The sequence below is a fragment of the Artemia franciscana genome, chromosome 1 (genome assembly GCF_032884065.1).
Source record: "Artemia franciscana chromosome 1, ASM3288406v1, whole genome shotgun sequence".
Classification (NCBI taxonomy): domain Eukaryota; kingdom Metazoa; phylum Arthropoda; class Branchiopoda; order Anostraca; family Artemiidae; genus Artemia; species Artemia franciscana.
The window spans coordinates 47225032-47247040 of record NC_088863.1 but is presented as its reverse complement, the minus strand read 5'-3'; the positions used below and the strand labels follow the sequence as shown (position 1 = coordinate 47247040).

At 33.5% G+C, this 22009-nt stretch overlaps 1 protein-coding gene across 1 annotated transcript in view; it reads left to right on the top strand.

Annotated features, from left to right (window-relative positions):
* The window catches only part of LOC136030675 (nonsense-mediated mRNA decay factor SMG8-like), a gene marked incomplete in the record, with an annotated part of 107437 nt that overhangs the window by 59739 nt on the left and 25689 nt on the right, over positions 1-22009 (top strand). Inside the window, 3 exon segments of the mRNA XM_065709743.1 lie at positions 6376-6516; positions 14257-14453; positions 18344-18537. Coding sequence (XP_065565815.1) covers positions 6376-6516; positions 14257-14453; positions 18344-18537 — 532 coding nt within the window.

Genomic DNA, 22009 nt, shown 5'->3' with positions numbered 1-22009 from the left:
AATGGTTAGAGTATGTATTATGGATCAAGGATGATAGGCTACCCAAGAAGTGTGCTTTTTGGCTAGGCAGCGAAAAATACGCAGTCTTTAAATGGGTTTGAAAGAGTTTGTAACAAATACTGAAAGTAGTCAGTGGCTTCAAGTGAGAAAGCAAAGAGTTAAGCTCTGAATAGAGCAGGGTAGAGGAGAAGCGTTTGCAATTTATTTAGCCATTGACAACTTTGTGCTGTGACTAGTTCTTAGTAATTGTTTTAGATGTATTATGATAATCAAGTATTCTCTTTTAGTATATCTTATGATTTGCAAATAAAATTATACTAATGAAAAAGCAGAAGAAGCTAACAAATTGTATAAGATTCACGTTTCCTGGCAAAAAAAAGCGGGAAAATGCATAAACAAATAGCGTCCATGTCGCTAAATTGTAATATTATATGTCCAACAGATTAAAAATCTATAAAAATTAACAGGAAAATGAATTAGTGAAAATAGCAAAAAAATAAAAAAATTAAAGGTTACCACATCAACGTAGACTGTGGCTACCCGAAAACTTTACTATGGAGGGAAGATAGATCCGAATGTTTCCCGAAGGTGGGTCGGCTTTCACTTAGTTTTGTATAACTTTCTATTAAATTCATACGAATTTGACGAAAGACACGGTATTAAAAATTATTACAAACACAATGCTCAATTTAAACCAGACAATTGTTTTAAAAGTGCCTAAAATTTAAAGGAACTATTATAATCAGCAAAAGAGTAAACTTGCATTGGAAGTTTTTTTTTGCCTGAGAATGCTCTGGAAGTAAGAGGGCTTCAGATGTCTATCTCCCCTCCCTGGGTACACCCTTGAGCATTATTACAACTAATAAAGTGGAATAAACAAAAAAAAGTGGAAAAGTATAGAGGTCCCAAAGCTTTATGGAACTAAAAAAGAGAAATTTGTCTGGTGATAACTAATATAACTCCAACAAACTAGAATTGATTAAGACATCAGATTTGCTCAAGACATCAAACTAGAATTACTATTTTTGCTCAAGGCATCAATTTCTACCCGAATACTACTACTACTACTTCTTACAACTCACTGAAGCACTAAGCCGCCCAAGGTCAACACTGGCATGCACGTTCCTCCTCCATCTCAATCTGTTCGAAGCCTCCCTCTTAACACCATCCCAAGCAGTTCCCATTTCCCTTAAATCTTTCCCTATGACATCTTCCCGTCCCATTCGGGGATGACTTGCTTTACGTTTTGCCCTAGACCAGGGCTTCTTAAACTTCTGTAATTCCCGACCCCATTTATGATTGCGAGTTTCTTAGCGACCCCAACAAATATAAAAGAAAAATAAATTAATATTTTTTGATGATATATTTATTAGGTAACAATATACATATGCATATGAAAATATATAAATTTAGAATTCGTTTTGAAACATATAAAAATCTAAAATTGAAATTTGCATAAAATGTTATAGAAATGTTTTTATTATATTTTCAAAAACAAAAGTGGATTCTGACCGTCTTAATCAAACAGTTCGTGGTAACGAACTGTAGTAAGGAGCGACCAGGCTCAATAGTAACCGAAACTCTAAAAAATGGAATTTCGATACCAATAGTTACATCAAAAGAATGACATTTAATGCTGATTTTAAACATATAAGTTTCATCAAGATTAGTCTTACCCATCAAAAGTTACGAGCCTGAGAAAATTTGCCTCATTTTAGAAAATAGGGAAAAACACCCCCTAAAAATCATACGATCTTAACGAAAATCACACCATCTGATTCAGCGTATCAGAGAACCTTATTGTAGAAGTTTCAAGGCCCTATCTACAAAAATGTGGAATTTCGCATTTTTTGCCAGAAGACAAATCACGGATGCGTGTTTATTTGTTTTTTTGTTGTTTTTTTCTCCCCAGGAGTGATCGTATCGACTCAGTGGTCCTAGAATGTCTCAAAAGGGCTAATTTTAACGGAAATTAAAAGTTCTAGTGCCCTTTTTAAGTGACCAAAAAATTGGAGGGCACCTAGGCCCCCTCCCACGCTCATTTTTCCCCAAAGTCACCGGATCAAAATTCTGAGATAGCCATTTTATTCACCATAATCGAAAAACTCAATAACTATGTCTTTGGGGACGACTTAATCCCCCTCAGTCCCCGTGGGAGGGGCTGCAAGTTATAAACTTTGACCTGTGTTTACATCTAGTAATGGTTACTGGGAAGTGTATAGACGTTTTCAGGGGATTTTTTTGGTTTGGGGGGATATTTGAGGGGGGAAGGTTACAGGGGAGGATCTTTCCATGGAGGAACTTCTTATGGGGTAAGAGACTTTCAATGGAGGGGGCGCAGGATTTTCTAGCATTATTTAAAAAAACAATGAAAAAATAAATATGAATTTTTTTTTCTACTGAAAGTAAGAAGCAGCATTAAAACTTAAAATGAACAGAAATTATTACGCATATCAGGCGTTTACCTCCTCGTAATACCTCGCTTTTTACGCTAAAGTATTTTTAGTAATTTCAACTATTTATTCTACGGCCTTTGTGATTCAGGGGTCATTCATAAGGAATTGGGACAAAATTTAAGCTTTAATGTAAAGAGCGAGGTGTCGACGAGGGGTGAGCCCCCTCATATACGCAATAAAAACATACGAATATAGAAGTTCGCTACGTAATTTAATTCGTAAGTTACGTATAATTTTTACTTATGAAAACGTTCGTAAAAAATTATAAGTTATAGTTGCCTTTTTAAGTAATCAAAAATTGGAGGGCAACTAGGCCTCCTCCCTCGCTCCCTTTTTCTCAAGATCTTCCGATTAAAACTATGAAAAAGCCATTTAGCCCCAAAAAAATAATATGCAAATTTCGTTTTAATTTACGCAGAGCCAAGATCAAACCATGCATTAATTCAAAAACGTCCAGAAATTAAACAAAAAAAACAAGTTTTTTTAAATGAAAGTAAGGAGCGAGATTAAAACTTAAAACGAACAGAAACTACTCCGTATTTGAAAGGGGCTTTTCCTCCTCAACGCCCCGCTCTTTACGCTAAAGTTTTTTACTGTTTTAAAATGTAGAGTTAAGAAAAAGAGTCAAACTTTAGCGTAAAGAGCGGGGTGTTGAGGAGGAAAAGTCCCTTTCAAGTACGGAGTAATCTCTGTTCGTTTTAAGTTTTAATGTCGCTCCTTACTTTCATTTAAAAAAAACTTGTTTTTTTTTAATTCTCTCGAATATATCCAAGTAGTTGCGTGGTAAATATTAAATTAAAGTTTACATTAGAAATTTAATGAGATGGATGTGCATATTTTTTATTGGATAAGAAATCAAATCTTGGTGTAATGTTTGAAACTGCTGGACGTAAGACCTCTTCAACATTTTTTATCGCTGAACAATATTGGGATTTAATGTGTGTTAAAGCTGAGAAAGTAAATTCACATAAATATGAGGTGTTGAATGGCAGAAGTACATTTAACGCCATATCAGCGATTGTGATAAATTCAGTTCTAGTTCAGATCCAGAATTCAGTAAAGGGCTTTTTTTGGAATTGTAGTTTTAAGTTTGAGTCACACGAAAGCTCAGCAAATTCCTCTTGAGCTTTAAGTGGCAGATGATCAATCTCACTTAAGCCAATCTAAAACGGCCTTTGAATCCAAGCTATTTTTTGTAAATCAATATTTAACATAAAATATGTCCGGAACTGTATTTCTAGCGCTTTTAAGTGATCTACAATAGTTTTTGCAATAAAAGTTTTACGATGAATTTTCTCAATTACAAAATTGTCGACACCGGAAAACATTTCGAACGAATATTTTTCGACCCTACTTTTCCAAATGCTGATCTTTTTAATAAAACTTTCAATTTTGTCGTTTGAAGTAAATATATCGCAATTTTTTCCTTTAAGAGACAAGTTTAGATCGTTTAACTTCGCAAAAATATCTGACAAATAACACAGCTTGGATAGCCACAAGTCATTTTGAAAAAAAGCAGCAAATTCACATTTTCGTTCAGTTAAAAATATTTCGATCTCGTCCTTCAATAACAGTAATCTTTTTAAACTTTGACCTCTTGACAACCATCTTACTTCTGCATGTAATAACAAAGTTGTGTAGTTGGAATTCGTATCCTTACAGAGATTTGAAAATAAGCGATGAACCATGCATTAAGGGCATGGTTCTTAATCAAATTTATGACCTTAACAGCATCCTTAAGCACATCGTTCAATTCTGGTGCTATTAATCAATTAAGAAGCTCCCATAGGATCTTTATATACCGGAACTGTGAGATCCCGTCGGTCGCGGAAGGATTAAACTGACTAATTCGAAATAACATGCACTTCGTTCGCAATCATACAATGGCTAAATGAAAATAACACCAAATGTTTATATAGTTTCTGAAAAATAACACTTAGAAATTTTGTTGATAATATTTATCAGGATTATTTCAGTTTTAAGAGATTGACAAAAATAAATCGATATTTTTTATAAATTTCTATAACATCTTCTGATTCATAGTAAATTTATACAAGATATTATAATGATCGGAATAGAAATGCTGGTATAAACAGTCTTTCCGAACCAGAAGGTTTTATGATACATTTATCTACGATGATTGTTATTTTCCTTCATAACAATAATTTTACAAGTTAAAAAACATTTTTTGTAAAAAAAAAATTTTATCACTCGCGACCCCATAATTTTGCTACGCGACCCTAAACGGCGTCGCGACCCATAGTTTAAGAAGCCCTGCCCTAGACGTTTTCCTGAAAAGGACGGTTTTGGACAATCTGTCACCCTTCATCCGCAGAACTATTATAGCCATCTCAACCTTTCACTCATTACAGCCCTAGAAAGTGGGATTGGCCCGCATTATTCGGATCGATTTGTCTACCCGAATCTTTGTTATATTAATCCGTACCATAACCTTGTGGCTTGCTACGTACCCAGTGTGGAGAAAACAGGCTAGTAAATTACCTGCTCTTATCCATTTTGTCGAATTTTCAAACTTTTTCTTTTTCAAATATATGGTATCGATTTTCATCAAGATATCTTATTTTCTAGCTTAATGCAAAGTTAGTGTAACAAGGATATGGTTTGCCAGTGTAGTTTTCGGAATAAAACTCTTCTTTTGGGCCTAATAAATGGTCTCAACAAACCAATGGTGTAATACAGAATTATTACTCTTTTCCAACTGACACAGACAAATTAGTAGACAAAAATACCTCTGTCATTGCATATAGTGGTATTGCTTTTGTGTGTTATTGTTTTTGTGTGTTATTGCTTGCTCTGTAAATGTCAAAACCTTTTCGTATCTTGTCGTAATAGCTTTAAGTTATGACGGCAACAACATTGACTTTAAACTGGACGCTTAGAATCTACATAATCGTAACAGTAGCAATTATCATCTACAATGAGGAATCGAATGGAACATTTTTTGCTTTCTATCTGATTTGTGTGTTGTATGACAATATTTTTGTTTCATCATAATTGTTTAAAATAGTCTATGTAGAGGAAGTGTGTTAAAACGGAAAGGATGGGCGACATTAAAGGACTGGCCTATTTGTCTTAGATATAATCATCGTATCGATTTGCATCAAGACATCTTATTTTCTTCCCTGACTTGGGTGCAGTTTTTACCTACACTCTTCTGAATCTCTCAAGCAAAATTATTTTTTTTTAATTGCACCCAATCCCTCGCGAAAAAAAAGAAATCTAAATTCTATTTGGCTCTATTATTCCAATCACCTTAGGGGAAACCGCAATATTTTTCTGATATCTCCTTATGTGCACGAGCGTGGAGATTTTTGTTTAGATTAAACTTAATTTACTTCTGACCAAATGCCATTAACAATTGAATACATTCAGAAGCTTAAACTTCCCTCACCAGACTCTAATTTTGGCTGTAGACTCACTCCTTAAAGATTAATTTACTTGGTGTAACACACTTCCAAGCTATTTTCCTATCTTAAGTTAGTATTTTCTGGAATTTCTAAACACCTTATCGGAGGGGTAAGGTTAGTAGGAACGGGTAGAATTTAAACCCGGAGGAAATCCCCCTTCAATATCCGATAGAAACAAAGCCTCGGTATTTTTCCTGCTGAAGAGTACCAAACCTGGGTTTTCTTTTCTCCCCTTATTATGTACCAACTGATGAACCTAACAGACAAGATCATGACATTAACCTTCGTCAAGATATATTTTCCCGATTAGTATGAAGGTATGTTGGCTTTCATAAAAGCCCATGTTTTCTCTTTTTGAAGATTTTGCCGTCACTGAAGACGATGGTGGGAGTTTATATCGTAAAATCATTTGGTATTTATTTATTGGTGCTTAAGAATAAAATATCTTAATCATAAAAATGCTAAATACTCCGTGTTTTCTCTTTTCGAAGATTTTGCCGTCACTGAAGACAATGATGGGAACGGATGTGAAATTCAGTGAAATTAAATGTTCAAAGGTTCTTCCTCTTGCTATAGCAGCGTATCAAGAAGGACTCCCGAGTCATTATACGAAAGAACACCATGAAACAAAGGTATATTTTCTGCTTTTAAAAATTTTGAAGCCATGCTCGTTCGTATTTTTGATGATTTAGGCAGAGAAAAAGAAAGATAATTGCCCTGTACTTCTGTGCTAAAAAGTGTGCTTTAATCCCTTCGGTTTATTTTTGTGACGTATTTTCGATTGTTTGTACGATTGCCCTCATTTCTGGGTAAGCAACAGAGAGATGGTCAAACATTTTGAGAATGTGCTAAACGAAGATAAAATTACATGAAACGATATAAAAAAGAACCAAAATGATTGTGACACTTTGAAAGTGAAGGAAGATTTTTTTTTTTTTTTTTTTTTTTTTTTTTTTTTTTTTTTTTTTTTTTTTTTTTTTTTTTTTTTTTTTTTTGTAAAGGAGGATAATAAACAATACTAAGAGGATTAAAAAAAAAATAAGGTTCCGGGTGCTGATAGTGGGGTGCAAGAGTTTTTTTTTTCAAATATGGTCGTTGTGAAATCAGAGATAAATTGCTGAAGACTATAAATATAATTTTTGAAAAAGAAGAAGTACCTATCGATTTTAGGAAAACTTTAATTAAGTCCCTCTATAAGAAAGACGATAAGAGTAAGCGGAGTAATTATAGAGGCATTAGCTTGGTGTCTGTAGGAAGCGAATTACAGTGTATGATGATATTAGATTTTTCAAAAGTTCTGTCAGATTTTACGAGTACTTTTCAGACTGTAATGCCTCACTGATTGCTTATTTAACTTAATCGAAGTAAGCCCCATTTGATTCACTGCACTTTTTCGAACATAACGCAAGTTGATTAATTCTTCCTCTTGCTATACCAGCGCCTTAGCTCACAATTAGTGATGCTATAGCCTCACTGATTGCTTATTGAATCTAATCGAAGTAATTTAATCGAAGTCGATCAATTCTGTCGGCATAAAAATTAGGTAAGTGGGATTCAGTAAAGTCGATGAAGGCTTATTTTGCCTCATCCGGATTGACAAAATTTCTACCGTTGAGACAGTTATCGAAGTTCTTGAAAACGTGATGGTCAGTTGGCGAGAGGTCTGGGGACAGGTGTTATAGTGGGACAGTAACCATGGTCTTTTTTGGTGGGTTTTCGCCTTTGGGAAGTGCCTCGGTGGCTCATCGGTGTCCAACCACCTTTCTGAATGTCTCTCTTTATTTTAAAGTATCCGCTTTAATCACACATGACAGTCTGATCTAAAAGGGATATTTTTGGTTGTGCAAAAGCTAAGAAGATTAGACCTCGAAACGTGAGTTTCTATTGATCATTTAAATCAAAGAGCGCCCACTTTTCCAGCTTTTTGAGCTTCCTAAAACCTTCTAAACCATCAAAAAGCACACGGGAACTGATGCCCATTTCATCCCCCATGCCGCTAATCGTTTTTCATGGATCAGTCTCCATCAGGGTCCTCCAATCTTCGTCCTAAATTGAGCTATGTCGGCCACGTTGGGACTCATCTTCAAGCAAAGTTTCGCAAACCGAATTTTTCATTAACATTATCCTTGCTAATGGAGTAGTTAATTCTTTGGTTGTTTTAACGTTTTTTTCCCCCCTAATGTGTCCGGTAAAATTATGAAATAGTCTTTTTGTACAAATTGTCCAACGGTCAAATAACTACGCCTTTGGGGTTGACAATACCCCCCACAGCCCCCGGGGCAAGATCTAATGTAATGCAAGTTGCCAATTGTCAGCATATAAGGTGTTTTATCGGGAAAGGAGGCGTGTTTGATCCTGCCTCTTTAAGCGGGCTTAGGGATGTCGAACACAATCAAAAAACACTATGTGCTTGCTGGTTTTCAAAAGAGAATATGAGCAATATCTGTAGAATCACTGTGGGTATTAAATTGAAACTCTCAAGGTATTTTGAGGGGATGTTGAAGAAGAATTGGAGGCAACCAGCCACCCCCCCTCCCTGCCCTTTTTAGGTTCCCCCCCCCCCCGCGCTCAAAACTGACTAAAATTTTGTGTTTGTCATTTGATTCAAACTATTCGAAGGGTCTAATAATTATACCTTCGGCGATGGCCCCCTAGCTTTTGAGAGGGATGCCAAACTCAATCAAAACGTACTGTATCGGCTATGTCTAAGGAACGGCTGATTCAATTCAATGAAAAGTTTCATGGGATGTTGAAAAATGATTGGAGGGCAACCAGAAAAAGAGGAATCCATTGCTCTTTATGGATGCCCTCTCCCCTCAACACTGATAACAATTTTGAAAGAATAATTTTGGTCAAAATACTCAAAAGGCCTTTAAACTATGCTTCCGCGGATGCAATGCCCACCACAGCCTCCAGAGCAAGGATTGCAAGTTGTGCAATATGCCCTTTTTTACATGCATAATTAGTTATTAGTAAAAAGGCTGTGTCTGTTTCTGGGTGTGTTTAAAAAGACTGAGGGTATTAAGATGATACTTCTGGGAATGTTGAGGGCATATTAAAGTAAAGCAAAAGATAATATGTGCATCCAATTTATCAAAAAGGTGAATCTGCAATATCTTAAGAACGGCTGAGGAGTATTAAACTTAAACTTTGAGGGATGTTCAGGGGGACGTTGAAAAGTGGTTGGAGAGGTACCAGTCCCCCTCCCATCCGCCTTTTAGCTACCCCTTCTCCTCTTGAAAACACCTGATTAAGATTTTGGATTGGTCTTCTTGTTCAAAATGGTCAAAAAATCAAACAGCTATGCCTTTGGGGATGACATATTCCCCCCCTCCTCCCCTTATCTCCTGGGTCAAGTGTTGTAAGTATATATATATATATATATATATATATATATATATAATTCCCCTATGTCCCCTTTTGACAACAATGAACTATATATATATATATATATATATATATATATATATATATATATATATATATATATATATATATATATATATATATATATATATATATATATATATATATATATATATATATATATATATATCATGAAAAGAGAAATCACCAATGCAACAGCACAAACACACTTAAAAAAAAAATAAATAACAAAAAAATAAAAAATAAAGAGAGAGACAGAAGGAGAAAAGGAAAACTGTTTTCCTAAATTAGTGATTAATATAGACAAGCACTTGAATGAGGCCTTAACCCTACTCATCCATACAATCACAAAGGTCAAACAGCATAGCCACACACAATCAACCATAAAGAATAATCCATGGACAGGCAGTCATGTCGTCAATAAGTATAAGTCGTCATTTACCAAACAATAGAAAAAATAATATAGACAAATAATTCAGAGGCAACACCCAACATAAGGGCTCATCAGGAGAATACACTGGCCTATATAGGGTTTCGCCACTCTAAATTCTCTACCCAGCACAGTGTTGTGGCTACCACAGAATATCCATGGCATCCCCGCGTCAGGTATCACCCCCAAAATACATGCCTATGAAAGAAAAAAAAAATAGCAAATGTAAAACAACCAAGTAAAACCAAAACAAGCTTATCCTGTTAATATATCCCTCCCTTTAGCAACAATAGGTAAACTAAATATTATAAATTTTACCAAATCACAAATATTAACACATTGCAAAAAACCTGAATAAACTAAACAATTATAGAATTCATCTTTACCATGTGGCTAATTTTTAAGAAAATGTCAAATAATGAAAGATATTTAGATGATATTTTGGTCTTAAATTGTAAGGATTTTATTGATATTTCTAAAAATATATATCCATCAGAGCTTACTCTTGAACCTAGTCATGGCGCTGGTCATGAAGATCATTTCTTAGATTTAAATATTAATATTTGTGATAATAATAAATTAAGTTTTAAAATGTATAATAAAACGGATGATTTTGATTTTGAAGTGATTAGTTTTCCGTTCCCTGAAAGTAATATACACTCAAATATCACGTATTCGGCGTTTTTCTCACAGTTACTTGGTTATGCAAGGATTTGTAGTAATTATATTGATTTTAAAAATAGATGTAAAATCTTAAGCCAAAAATTGATATCAAGAAGTTTTTCTGAAAATAAATTAACTTGGCAATTTAAAAAATTTAGTTTTCATTATAACGAACTTTTAAATAAATACCAAAAGAATTATCTGGAAATACTTAAAGAAATTTTCAACTAATTTCGGAGGTTCGACAAATTATGATGTAGCGCCATTTATTTTGAATTGTGTTTCTAATAGAGCGGATTTTTTTTAAAAAATAGCCACATGGTAACAATATTCTATAATTGCTTAGTTCATTCAATTTTTTTTTGCATTGTGTTAATATTTGTGATTTGGTAAAATTTATCATATTTAGTTTACCTATTGTTGCTAAAAAGAGGGATATATTAACAGGATAAGCTTGTTTTGGTGTTACTTGGCTGTTTTACATTTGCATTTTTTTTCATAGGCATGTATTTTGGGGGTGATACCTGACACGAGGATGCCATGGATATTCTGTGGTAGCCACAACACTTTGCTGGGTAGAGAATTTAAAGTGGCGAAACCCTATAGGCAAGTGTATTCTCCTGATGAGCCCTTGTGTTGGGTTGTTGCCTCTGAATTATTTGTCTTTATTATTTTTTCTATTGTTTGGTAAATGACGACTTATACTTATTGACGACATGACTGCCTGTCCATGGATTATTCTTTATGGTTGATTGTGTATTGCTATGCTGTTTGACCTATGTGATTGTATGGATGAGTAGGGTTAAGGCCTCCCATTCAAGTGCTGGTCTATATTAATCACTAATTTAGGAAAACAGTCTTCCTTTTCTCCTTCTGTCTTTTTTTTTTTTTTTTTTTTTTATGTGTTTGTGCTGTTGCATTGGTGATTTCTCTTTTCATGATATATATATATATATATATATATATATATATATATATATATATATATATATATATATATATATATATATATATATATATATATATATATATATATATATATATAAAGTTCATTGTTGTCAAAAGGGGACATATTTGATCCTGAGTCTCCAAAAACGCTAAGGATACTAAGGTGAAACTTTTAGAAAATGTTGAGGGGGATGTAAAAAAAAAAAAAAAAAAAAAATCAAAACACGCTATATGCTGGAAGATTGTCGAAAGAGCACAAGAATAATATCTAAGGAGCAGCTAAGGGTATTAAGTTGAATCTTTAAAGGTATGTTGAGAGAGATATTGAAAAAGGAACAGAGGGTAACTTGTCCCTCTCCCTATGTCCTTTTAGATCACCCTCTCAACAGTGATAGAAACCTTAAAATGTAAATTAATTCAAAATAGTCACAAGGTCTAATAGCTATGCCTCTTAGGATATTTTGCCCCACAGCCTCTAACAGGAATGTTTAGGGAAATGTTGAACTATGTCACAAGACACTGTATGCATCTAAGTTAGCAAAAAGGCATATCTGCAATATCTTTGGAACGGGTATTAATTTGAAACTTTCAAGGCCACTACTACTGCTAGTGCGACTGATCTACTCGCTAAATCTACTCGTGATTACTTCTGGGAATGTTTGGGGGGGATGTTATACAAAATCAAAAAACACTAAAATTGCTGATTGTCAAAACAGCGCATAAGCAATATGTCAAGAACGCCTGAGGGCATTAAATTGAAACATTCAGAGTGTGTGGAGCTGTGTTCGGAGGGTAAAGAACCCCCTTGTCCTTTTTAGACCTTTTTAACACTGATCAAAATTATGAAATAGCCAATTTGTTCAAATTAGTCAAAAGCTCTAATAACTGTGCCTCTGGGAATGTCATGCCCTCCACAGCTGCTGGAGAAAAGGTTCTAAGTTATTCAGTGCGTCCATTGTTTACGAACAAGGGTTATCATTGGCAAAGATGGGGAATATTTGATCCTGAGTGTGTTAGAAAAGGCTAAGGGTATTATGGTAGATCTTCAGGGAATGCTAAGGGTAATCTTAAACTAATTCAAAATATGAACTGTTACTGATATACTAATTAAAATCCATAGAGGATATATGTAAAAGAGTCAGTTACAATTAGGGGGATATGTAACAATTTTTTCCTTTTTTTGTATTAACAGTAAATTAGAATTTAAAAAATTTCAGTGACTAATAATTAAATTTTAGTATTGAAATATGATACAACTTAATCAGTTTTTTTTTCTAAGAAGTTTTATTGAGGTTTGCAGATGTATCACAGCAAAAAATCATCAATTGGAAAATCGTTTTACAATAGTAAAATTAAAATTTTTGTCAAGATTCTTATTGTGGGCACTTTAAAAGGGTAACTTTCGCAAAAAATTATCGGATCATTGGTAATATAAACGAATATTTGGTCATGACAAGGGGATTGTCCCTCGGCTTTTTATTGTAGTTTGAAATTGAATTTATAAGTATATGTTCAATCAAATTGAGAGCAGAAAATATAGCCACAATTTCAAATAAATATTCCTTTTTCCTTACTTCTGATGGTCGCTTGCTTTTAAAGGGAGAGATCAACAGTTCCTTCATTATAGACTTGACTTTGCAGTCAAACAATTAGCCGAGTCAAACAAAGATTTTGAAAGATATCATTTTGGGAATAGAAATAGTCGAAGCTTTTAGGAAATGTTGAAATAAATCAAAAAACACTAATTAGAATTAACGAATTAGAACTGGATATTTTGATTCTTAAGCTGAAGACGTGAAAAAGTGCAGAAATTTGAATTTTATAACAAATAGCAAACTTTTGGCAGTAAAAATGAACATAAATTAATTTAAAGAAAGATCCATAAAAAAAGCTTTTCATAAAAATGTACAGAGCCATGTTAAACTCAAGAGCAGCAGAGATAAAGTTCTGTGATAATCCAAATTCAAAATGACCAGAATTATTTTTTAAGAATAAATGAAACCCAAAACGAACAGAAATTAAAATAAATGATCATAGCAAACATAAAGATAAAAGATATTGATACATATGAATAAGTAAACCTTAAAACGAGTAACGATTGAATTGAATATTCAAGTCAAACTTCAAGCGAACTCAAATTATTGCAAACAGGAGTTTGGATACTGCCCCCCCCCCAATCCCTAACGTAAAAGTTCTTAAGACCATGGCTGTACTGCAGCAGGATACTGAAGTAAAATCATAGGAAGTTTATATTCTGAATTCAAGTCAAAATTTTGGACTCTTATCATTATGTGCATGTAAATATTATAGGACGCAGACAATTTAAAAAACAAAAAGAAGTTCAGTTTGAAAAAGAAATAGATGTATTTCTTACGGAATAAAATTTCTTACGTTTTAATCCCAGATTTTACGCACCCATTTCCTGGCTGAAACGTGTTCCGTTTTTCTCTAACCCAAAGCGGTTCACATATAGCAAATGTAGCAAAAATGCAAAACTTTCCAGTCAGAATCAGTTCTTTTATTATTTTAGTGCAACAGCAAAACTAAAAAGCTGAAATTTATTACAAATTGTATGTATATATTTTTCACGGATATGCTCTTCAGTTGTTTAGGTGAAATATGTCAATAAAGCCTTTGAACTCTTATGACAAATGAACTTGCAATATGAAACGTGAAAATTTAGTGAAAAATGTAACTTTTTGGATGAAACGCAGCTAGGCTGGACAGACGTATGAGCTCTTTAAACTAAGTTTTTTTGCTGGCTGGGTGTGCGAAGCGAATATTCTTCTTTGAGCGTTCTTTCTCTACAAATTTAAAATATTTGTCAAGTAAACACTTCCTTTTCTTTGAAAAAGTTGGTTTATCGTTCGCACATATACACCCTCAAAAAGTGGAAGAAGAAGCTATTTTTGATCAATGCTTTAAGAATGATCTTTGTTTCTAGCTAGCACACGCTGTTGCTTTGTTTTCCATGCATGCCAGAGGTTCAATGGTTGAAAAATATTTGGCCAAACTGGAAGAAGAGTGTGTCACTATTTGGGGTAAAGGAAGGCGAATGTGTGAAACATTAAGTTTGACGGGTAACCCTTGCATCAATTCTATTCATCGTCTACCACAAGAAGAGAAGACTGACGAAGAAAAGTAAGTGTCCTTGAGAAAGTAAGGGATTAGTACTAATAAAAATGAATAAATGTGAAGCGAAATGAATAGCAACAATAAAGTGGATAACAAACAAAACGATAAAAATAAAAGACACTTATATAATTAACTACTTCTGACCATCCATTGCCTTTCCAAGCTGCCCTAGGCCAACACTACTGCACCCCCTCCTCTTCCACGTCACTGACTTCGGAGTTCTCCTTTTTAATTCTTCCCATGAGACTCCTACTTGCTCCTGCTTAAAAATTAAGAAATAGTTAACATATACTATCAATTGCAGACTTCTCCAAAATTTCATTCCAAACTTCTCCTTTTTTTATAAGCTTGGTTATAGCTGGCTAGTTGTTCAAATATCTGTAAGTGATTGTAAATTGAATATTAAACTACGCTTTATTGTTTACTTAGGTTGAATAGTCCCAAAATGTATTTACGTGCTTTAATCCACTGGGCTCAATTTCTGTTTTTTAAGGTTATTTTCCAAGTTCTGTCACTTAAAGGCTGATCGCTTAATCTTTTTCTTACACCTTTGAATCTGTGGCAACTTAACTTGTATTTTTCCCTAATAACCTTACCAATGTAACTCCGTTTGATCGGAAAAACAGACATAATATAAGCAAAGAATTTTGGTGAGACAGAACTTTAATGACTTGAACCAGCTTTTGTTGTCTATGTGGGCTATAATTAAAGAAAGGCTAATATAGCCAGGACTTGTTTTGCCGGCGAAGGATGACACATTGCCAAGAGATTATGCTTTTTGGCCATCTGCCTGGGGCCAAACGAAAAGCAGGTGGGAAAAGCTTTGTGCTCGATTGGGAAGGATTTAAAGGAAATTGGAACTTGATGAGAAAGGTTAAATTAAAGAGGGAAACTTTGGAAGGGTTGGGGTTGTGAAAGAGCGTCCGTGGCTTTGTTGGCTTTGTGCTCCAGTGAGCTGTTCCTAGTAATAGTAGTATGTGACGGTAATTTAGACTAGTTTTGTATATTGGTGTGTTGCTTAAGTGCACTTGCCCTCTCACCGTCGTCTAATCCGTTTTTGGGGTTGATTGTGTATTTTCCTCTAATTTTTTTTTCTTATTATTACTCTACCTTCATTTTATGTTTGGGAATACACAAATAAGCAACGAAAACGCCATGTTCCTTATATAGTTGATCACGATACGCGTTTCTTGGCGCAATTGATATGCATTTATCTCTTTTAGCTGTTTTTGCCCATTTCTGAGATTTGGTACCAATGATCTGTTGTCCCTTAAATTTTTTATCTTTTTCAGCACTAAATTATTTAAATCTCGTTTTTCCATAGCTTAGTGTTATTAGTTTATACTTTCGATAGGATAGAAAGACGTAATCTATCTTTTAAGGAATGATATCAATGAAAAAGAATGATATCAATTTTTTAACTTCAATTATCTATTTCTGTATGACTATATTTGATTCTTAGAGCTTAAAAATGATAAAAGTACTAAGTACTAAAAGTACTAAGACTGAAGTTTCTTCTGAATGCAAACTAACGTTAAAACTCTTTTTGTCTCCAATATTTAGTAATATTTTTATCAAACAGATTATTTAGCCCGCTAGATGTTTCAGTTAATGCCAAATGGAAAAAAAACATTTTATATAGCCAAACAAGCTCGCTCTGACATGTACAAAACAAAACGTTTCTCTTTCTGAAGAAAAATAATAATGCCAGGATAGTTTAAAGCTTAAGTGAGGTGTTGCGCCGAGAGCCTTGTGTCAAAACTAAGGCTGGAGTGCCCTAGCTTTCTAGCTCTCTGATACATTTCTTAGGCACCAACTGATATTAAGTTTGCTTCTTTTTTTTAACTCTTATGATCACTTTTAGAGGTAAAATATAGCGGGAAAATTTCACAAGGAAGAAATTAAAGGAAATCGGAACTTTATGCAAGGGGGTAAAGAGCAAATTTTTGACGGAGCATGTATAGCTTTGTTGGGCTTTGGGGAAAACAGAATTGTAGCAAAATTCGCATAGACGTATCGCAACATAACTAAATAATTAAAACGCCAGATTGTCGTGATAAATAGGTTTATATTAACCCTGTCTAAGGATTTAATTAATTTTATCCTGAAATATGCCAAACATCTGATAAAAGCAATAATAGGTTGCATAGTAATGGAAAAAATAGATCCGCAAATAAACTAAACAAATTTGTATTATTTTCAAAATGTAAATGGTGACTCGATACATCCAGATGTAACCAAAATAACCGAGTTTAGCAAAAACAAAAAAAAAGTAAATATGGGACGTCATTTTCCGCTGTAACTGTAAATTCTAACTTCTAGCAGTAAATATCCCTTGAAAGACTGAGCACATTGATTTGTCTGATTTGTCTAGAAGCCTGAAGTCATTAAGAGGGGACTAGAGGGAAAACTTCTGAATTCCTTATATATCTCTTGGCTGCTTACGTTACACAGTTCAGGAAACTGCTCAACGTAGCAAAATTTTTGGCATTTGGCTTAGATTTTTTTTTTGTCTGATTGTCGTTTTATTCTTTTCAGTTGACTCCAGGTCAACATTCAGGTTGTCTTTTTGTTTAGAATGAATTGACTTGACAAAAGCCGACCTGAAAATTCAAATGGCTTAAAGTTGTTTTTCACACTTTGTCTTCTTTTATATTTTCGTTTTTAAGTTAATTGTTTGCCAAGTAAATCTTTATTAATTTATTACTTTCCTAGCCTTGATTCCGTACATAATTTTTTAAGTAGTTTAAAGATTTTTTTGAGAGGTTTAGGATTTAGGAAAAGTAAAATCGTCAAATCTACTCTGCCAAAACGGTTTGAAATCCCCATAAGTGTATTATCGTGAGAATACACTAAAAATATGTTTCTATCCTATCATCAAGTGAAGGAAATGTAAGAATCGTTATAATGTGTATCTGAATGACTAGGCTTCTTTTTTGTATGTAGTAACCACACCCTATGTCAGGCTGTTTGGTCATATCTTAATGACTATTGTCTAAGTTTGATCTATTAAGGGTGAACGGTACTTATTACCTGTTCTTACCAGCGTAGACCCTATGTATTGATCCAGGCTATTTGCTGAAGTTTCGTGACTGAAAACCCAGGTACATTTTTTAATTTAAACCCTTGTTTACCCTATTTCTGCCGGTTGAAATATTTACCATTTTTTAAAAAAAATTGTGCTGATTGAAAGTTTTTATAGTAATCTAGGGAAGATATAATTGTATGTCTAAAGGATTATAATTATGTTAAATTTGTTTTTGTTAATTTTGCAAAAAAAAAAGTAAAATTACACCGAAGGAATAAATTATGGGCAGTCCATTGACTAGAAACTGAAACCAAAGGAGTCAAATGCTTTACTGGCTGCAATGAAGATTGGCGTACTGCTTTGACAAATTTTGTCCAGTTTACAGGTACAAATGAGAGAAGCACATGCTGCTATGATTTAACCTGTTACCTTGAGCTCAATTGGCATTGATAATTATTGTTTACTATTTTCGTTGTAGGAAAAGATAATACAAAATTGAAAGCAATTTGCATCACCGTCAGTGCAAGACAGAGTAGAATTTTAGCCTCTGTTTCTTTATTTTAAGCACTTTATGGTTTAAATTTGTTGGTATCTACCATCTTAGGCAAAAGACAATGGTAGATAATAATGTATAATTATTTAGTTATTATTAATAATAATTGAGTTCTGGAGTACGCCTTTAGATTCGGTTTACCTGGTTTATGTTTGATTTATTTCAGTTGACTCAGGGTCAATATTTATGTCGTTTATTAGAGACAAAATAAAATTGTCTTACTAAACCAACCAAGAATAGAACTAAACAATTAACTGGTAACTTTCGACCGCATTTACCAGCGTAGACTCGACCTTTTGATCTGTCTTTTTCTAGGTCACTACCTGTGATGGATCATTCAAGCGGAGTAAGAATGGTAGCTGCTTGTAACTGTGGACGCAAGCAAGGACCGAGAGAAGACCCTTTTGATCTAAAAGCTGCCAATCTGTACATCTATGACTTAATGGAAATTGATTGTTGTTCCCATTTGGAACATGTGGATCTTGGTAATGAACAAGATGAACACCAAGGTATATGAAGCTTAAATGACTAAATTCTATTTTACATTTTTTTTTTGGAGGGGGGTCTGACCAATGAGAAATAGAGAATTTATGTCAAATATGCATCAAATTTTAGAAAAAGGATAAATAAGCCTTTGTGTTCTTTTTACTGGTTTCAAATTTGGCATAGTACCAACAAATAAATGCAACAATGGTTCAAAAGGCAGGGATATTTTTTGACATAAAAACGCTAAAGAGCTTTTTTCTGACAATAGTTTCTCTAAGTCCACTTTGAAGTGTATTTAAGAACATTCCCGAACTCAGTTTCATAGCCAGGTCAACAAAAATAATGCTGAACCCTTCCTACGTCACATAATTAGTACTTTCTAAACATTTCAGCTGCGAATTTTTTTTCGAATTCTATCCGCTATTTGTTTTATGGACTTGGTTAAATTTACATCTAAACAATGCAGTGAGTAACCACTTTGTGCTGAATAGAGGCCGTTTTAAGGGTGTAAAAGGGACACTTGCCCCGGGAGCAGGAATTTTAGGGGCGCAAAATTTCAAATAAATAATCGAACAGTTATAATCATTTTTTAATTTTTGAAATTTTGTTTTTATTAAAATAAAATCAGGGTGCAGTTGGCAGTAAGTATAAGCGAATTGAGTTCGAAATTGTGCTTAATAAAGAAAAGTTATTTCAAGATGACACGAATGTTGATGATATTACAGAGAAATGCCTCAAACTTTGTGAAAAATATTACAATGATTTATATTCCATTCACTTGTTCAACGAACCCCTAGAAGTAAAAAAAAAAAAAAAAACAAAAAAAAAAAAACAATTAACACCGAGACATTTCCTTCAAGAAACTTATAGATATTTTACAATTATTTGTGCAATACGGAAGTGAAGGGATCTTTGCAAACGTAAGAATTACCTATCAAATATTATTAGCGATTGCAGTGTCGACGGCCAGTAATGTGCGGTCGTTTAGTAAACTTAAATTAATATTAACGCGCCTAAGGTCGGGTATGGGCCGGAAGCGACTAAATGATTTCACATCAATGAGCATAGAAATCGAAGAGTTAGAAGCAATCAATTGGGGTGCGATAATTAATGATTTTGTAGAGGCTAAAGTAGGAACGGCCAGATTTAAATAAATATAATTTTTTTAATAAATGAATTTTTTTTGGCCTGAAAATTTTTGGGAGACAGGGGGGGGGGGGGTCTAATCACGATTTTGCCACTGGTGCAAGAGAGGCAAGAACCACCACTGGTGCTAAGGTTCCATAGCCCCATATAAAGTGCTACTGCACTGATACTTGTTGTAGAAACAAAAATCGGCTGATGCAATTGCATGTATACGTCTAAATCCTTAGATTACCAACGAGCCCTAGAGAAGATACTACCGCAAAGGAATCTTTACTCGGGCTGACCAATCTATCTTTCAATTTTTTCTATTCCTGCCTCTGAAAAAAAGTATTTTTTCGATGAATGACAAAAAGGCAAAAAAAATAAGTTTTTTTTAATAGTTTTGTGTTCATTTTTAACTTATAACAGAAATAATAGAGTACATTTTAGCATTAGCCGTTATGGTATTAAAATAGCGAATAGAAAATAAAAGCAACGAGCAAAATTTTCCCAAGATTCTCTTTTTGTATTATTTATAAACAAGTGTTTGAGATCACACTGACTATATATGACAGAACGAGAAAACTGGGGATGAAGATAAACAAAATAAAAGAAGAGAAAAGTATAAATATTTGTTATACTTTTCCGTTCATTCGTCCTCAATGCAGAAAGAAGAGTAAAAAATATAGATAAAGGTCTAATAAAAGGGAAAATATAAAAAGATGAACCTCTAAAACAAAACTATTTTTTTAATATTTTGCATAAAAAGAAGTATAAATAGCTAGTTCTTCCATCCAAAGCACTGAATATGATCCATTTGCCTGATTGTTTAGTTTTGGCCTGATTGATCCATATTTGTTTGACTTCACTTGTTTCTACCTCTAAAATCAGGGTAAATATTCGCTTCTCGGACAAACTTCAATACTTTAAAGACATTTGGAGAACTGAAACTTCCAGGAGTCACCTTAAATCCATCAAATCCAGAAAACCTAAAATATAAAAGAAACCTTGTCTTTAAAGTGATTGTTACCCAATTATCAAAATGGTCGCTATGTAGTACAAAAGTGTATAAAAACGTGTATAAAAAGTGCGCAAAATAACACATAATTGGAATATTTAGAGTAGGTGTGGTGTATAGCTTTTTAAAATTTTCAATGGTAACATTCAATTTTTCTCGAAATACTTTTTTAGGCTTAGAAGGGCAGTTGAAAAGTAAATTGACCATAATATGTCGTAGAAAAATCCTTCATCAGTTAGATATGACCTAAAGCTGTAAAACCACTAAGAAAATGAATAGCAAAAATGTTTTTGTAGGTACTGTATATGAATTCAATCGATTACTTAATGTTAGACTTAATGAGATACATCTTTTATGTTGCTGCTTGGGATTTTATTTTATTTTTTTTTTTAGACTGAATAAAAATTTTCAGAAAGGACCTAATAAATGACTGTCAGTGGTTTGATCAAAAAAGATCAAAGTGGTTTGATCAACTCCAGCTTAGTTACTTCAGTTTCAGAAATTCTTGTTAATTTAGCACTGAATGCCAAGAAAATTGAAATCACTGAAATATTTTAAATATCAGATACGTCTGAATTGAATATTTACTGAAATGGCATTGGATTTCAGAAATTTTTTCAGGGATGGGTTCTAAAACCTTTACCTTAAGTTACACTCGTAGAAGATTCTGCCTTTGATCCTCTGTCTCTCTGTCTCTCGTTTATATTATATTCGTTTATATTTACCAATGATCCGATTTTTTTTTGCGAAGGTTACCCTTCTAAAGTGCCCACAATAAAAATTATGACAAAAATTTAATTTTACTGTTGTAAAAGGATTTTTCAATTGATGATTTTTTGCTGTGGTACTTCTGCAAACCTCAATAAAACTTCTTAGAAAAAAAAATGATTAAGTTGTATCATATTTCAATATTAAAATTTAATTATTAGTCACTGAAATTGATTAAATTCTAATTTACTGTTAATACAAAATAAAGAGAAAAATTGTTACATATCCCCCTAATTGTAACTGACTCTCTTACATATATCCTCTATGGATTTTAATTAGTATATCAGTAGCAGTTCAAATATAGAATATTTTGAATTAGTTTAAGATTACCCTTAGCATTCCCTGAGGATATACCATAATACCCTTAGCCTTTTCTAGCACACTCAGGATAAAATATTCCCCATCTTTGCCAATGATAACCCTTGTTCGTAAACAATGGACGCACTGCATAACTTATTACCTTTTCTCCAGCAGCTGTGGAGGGCATGACATTCCCAGAGGCACAGTTATTAGAACTTTTGACTAATTTGAACAAATTGGCTATTTCATAATTTTGATCAGTGTTAAAAAGGGCTAAAAAGGAC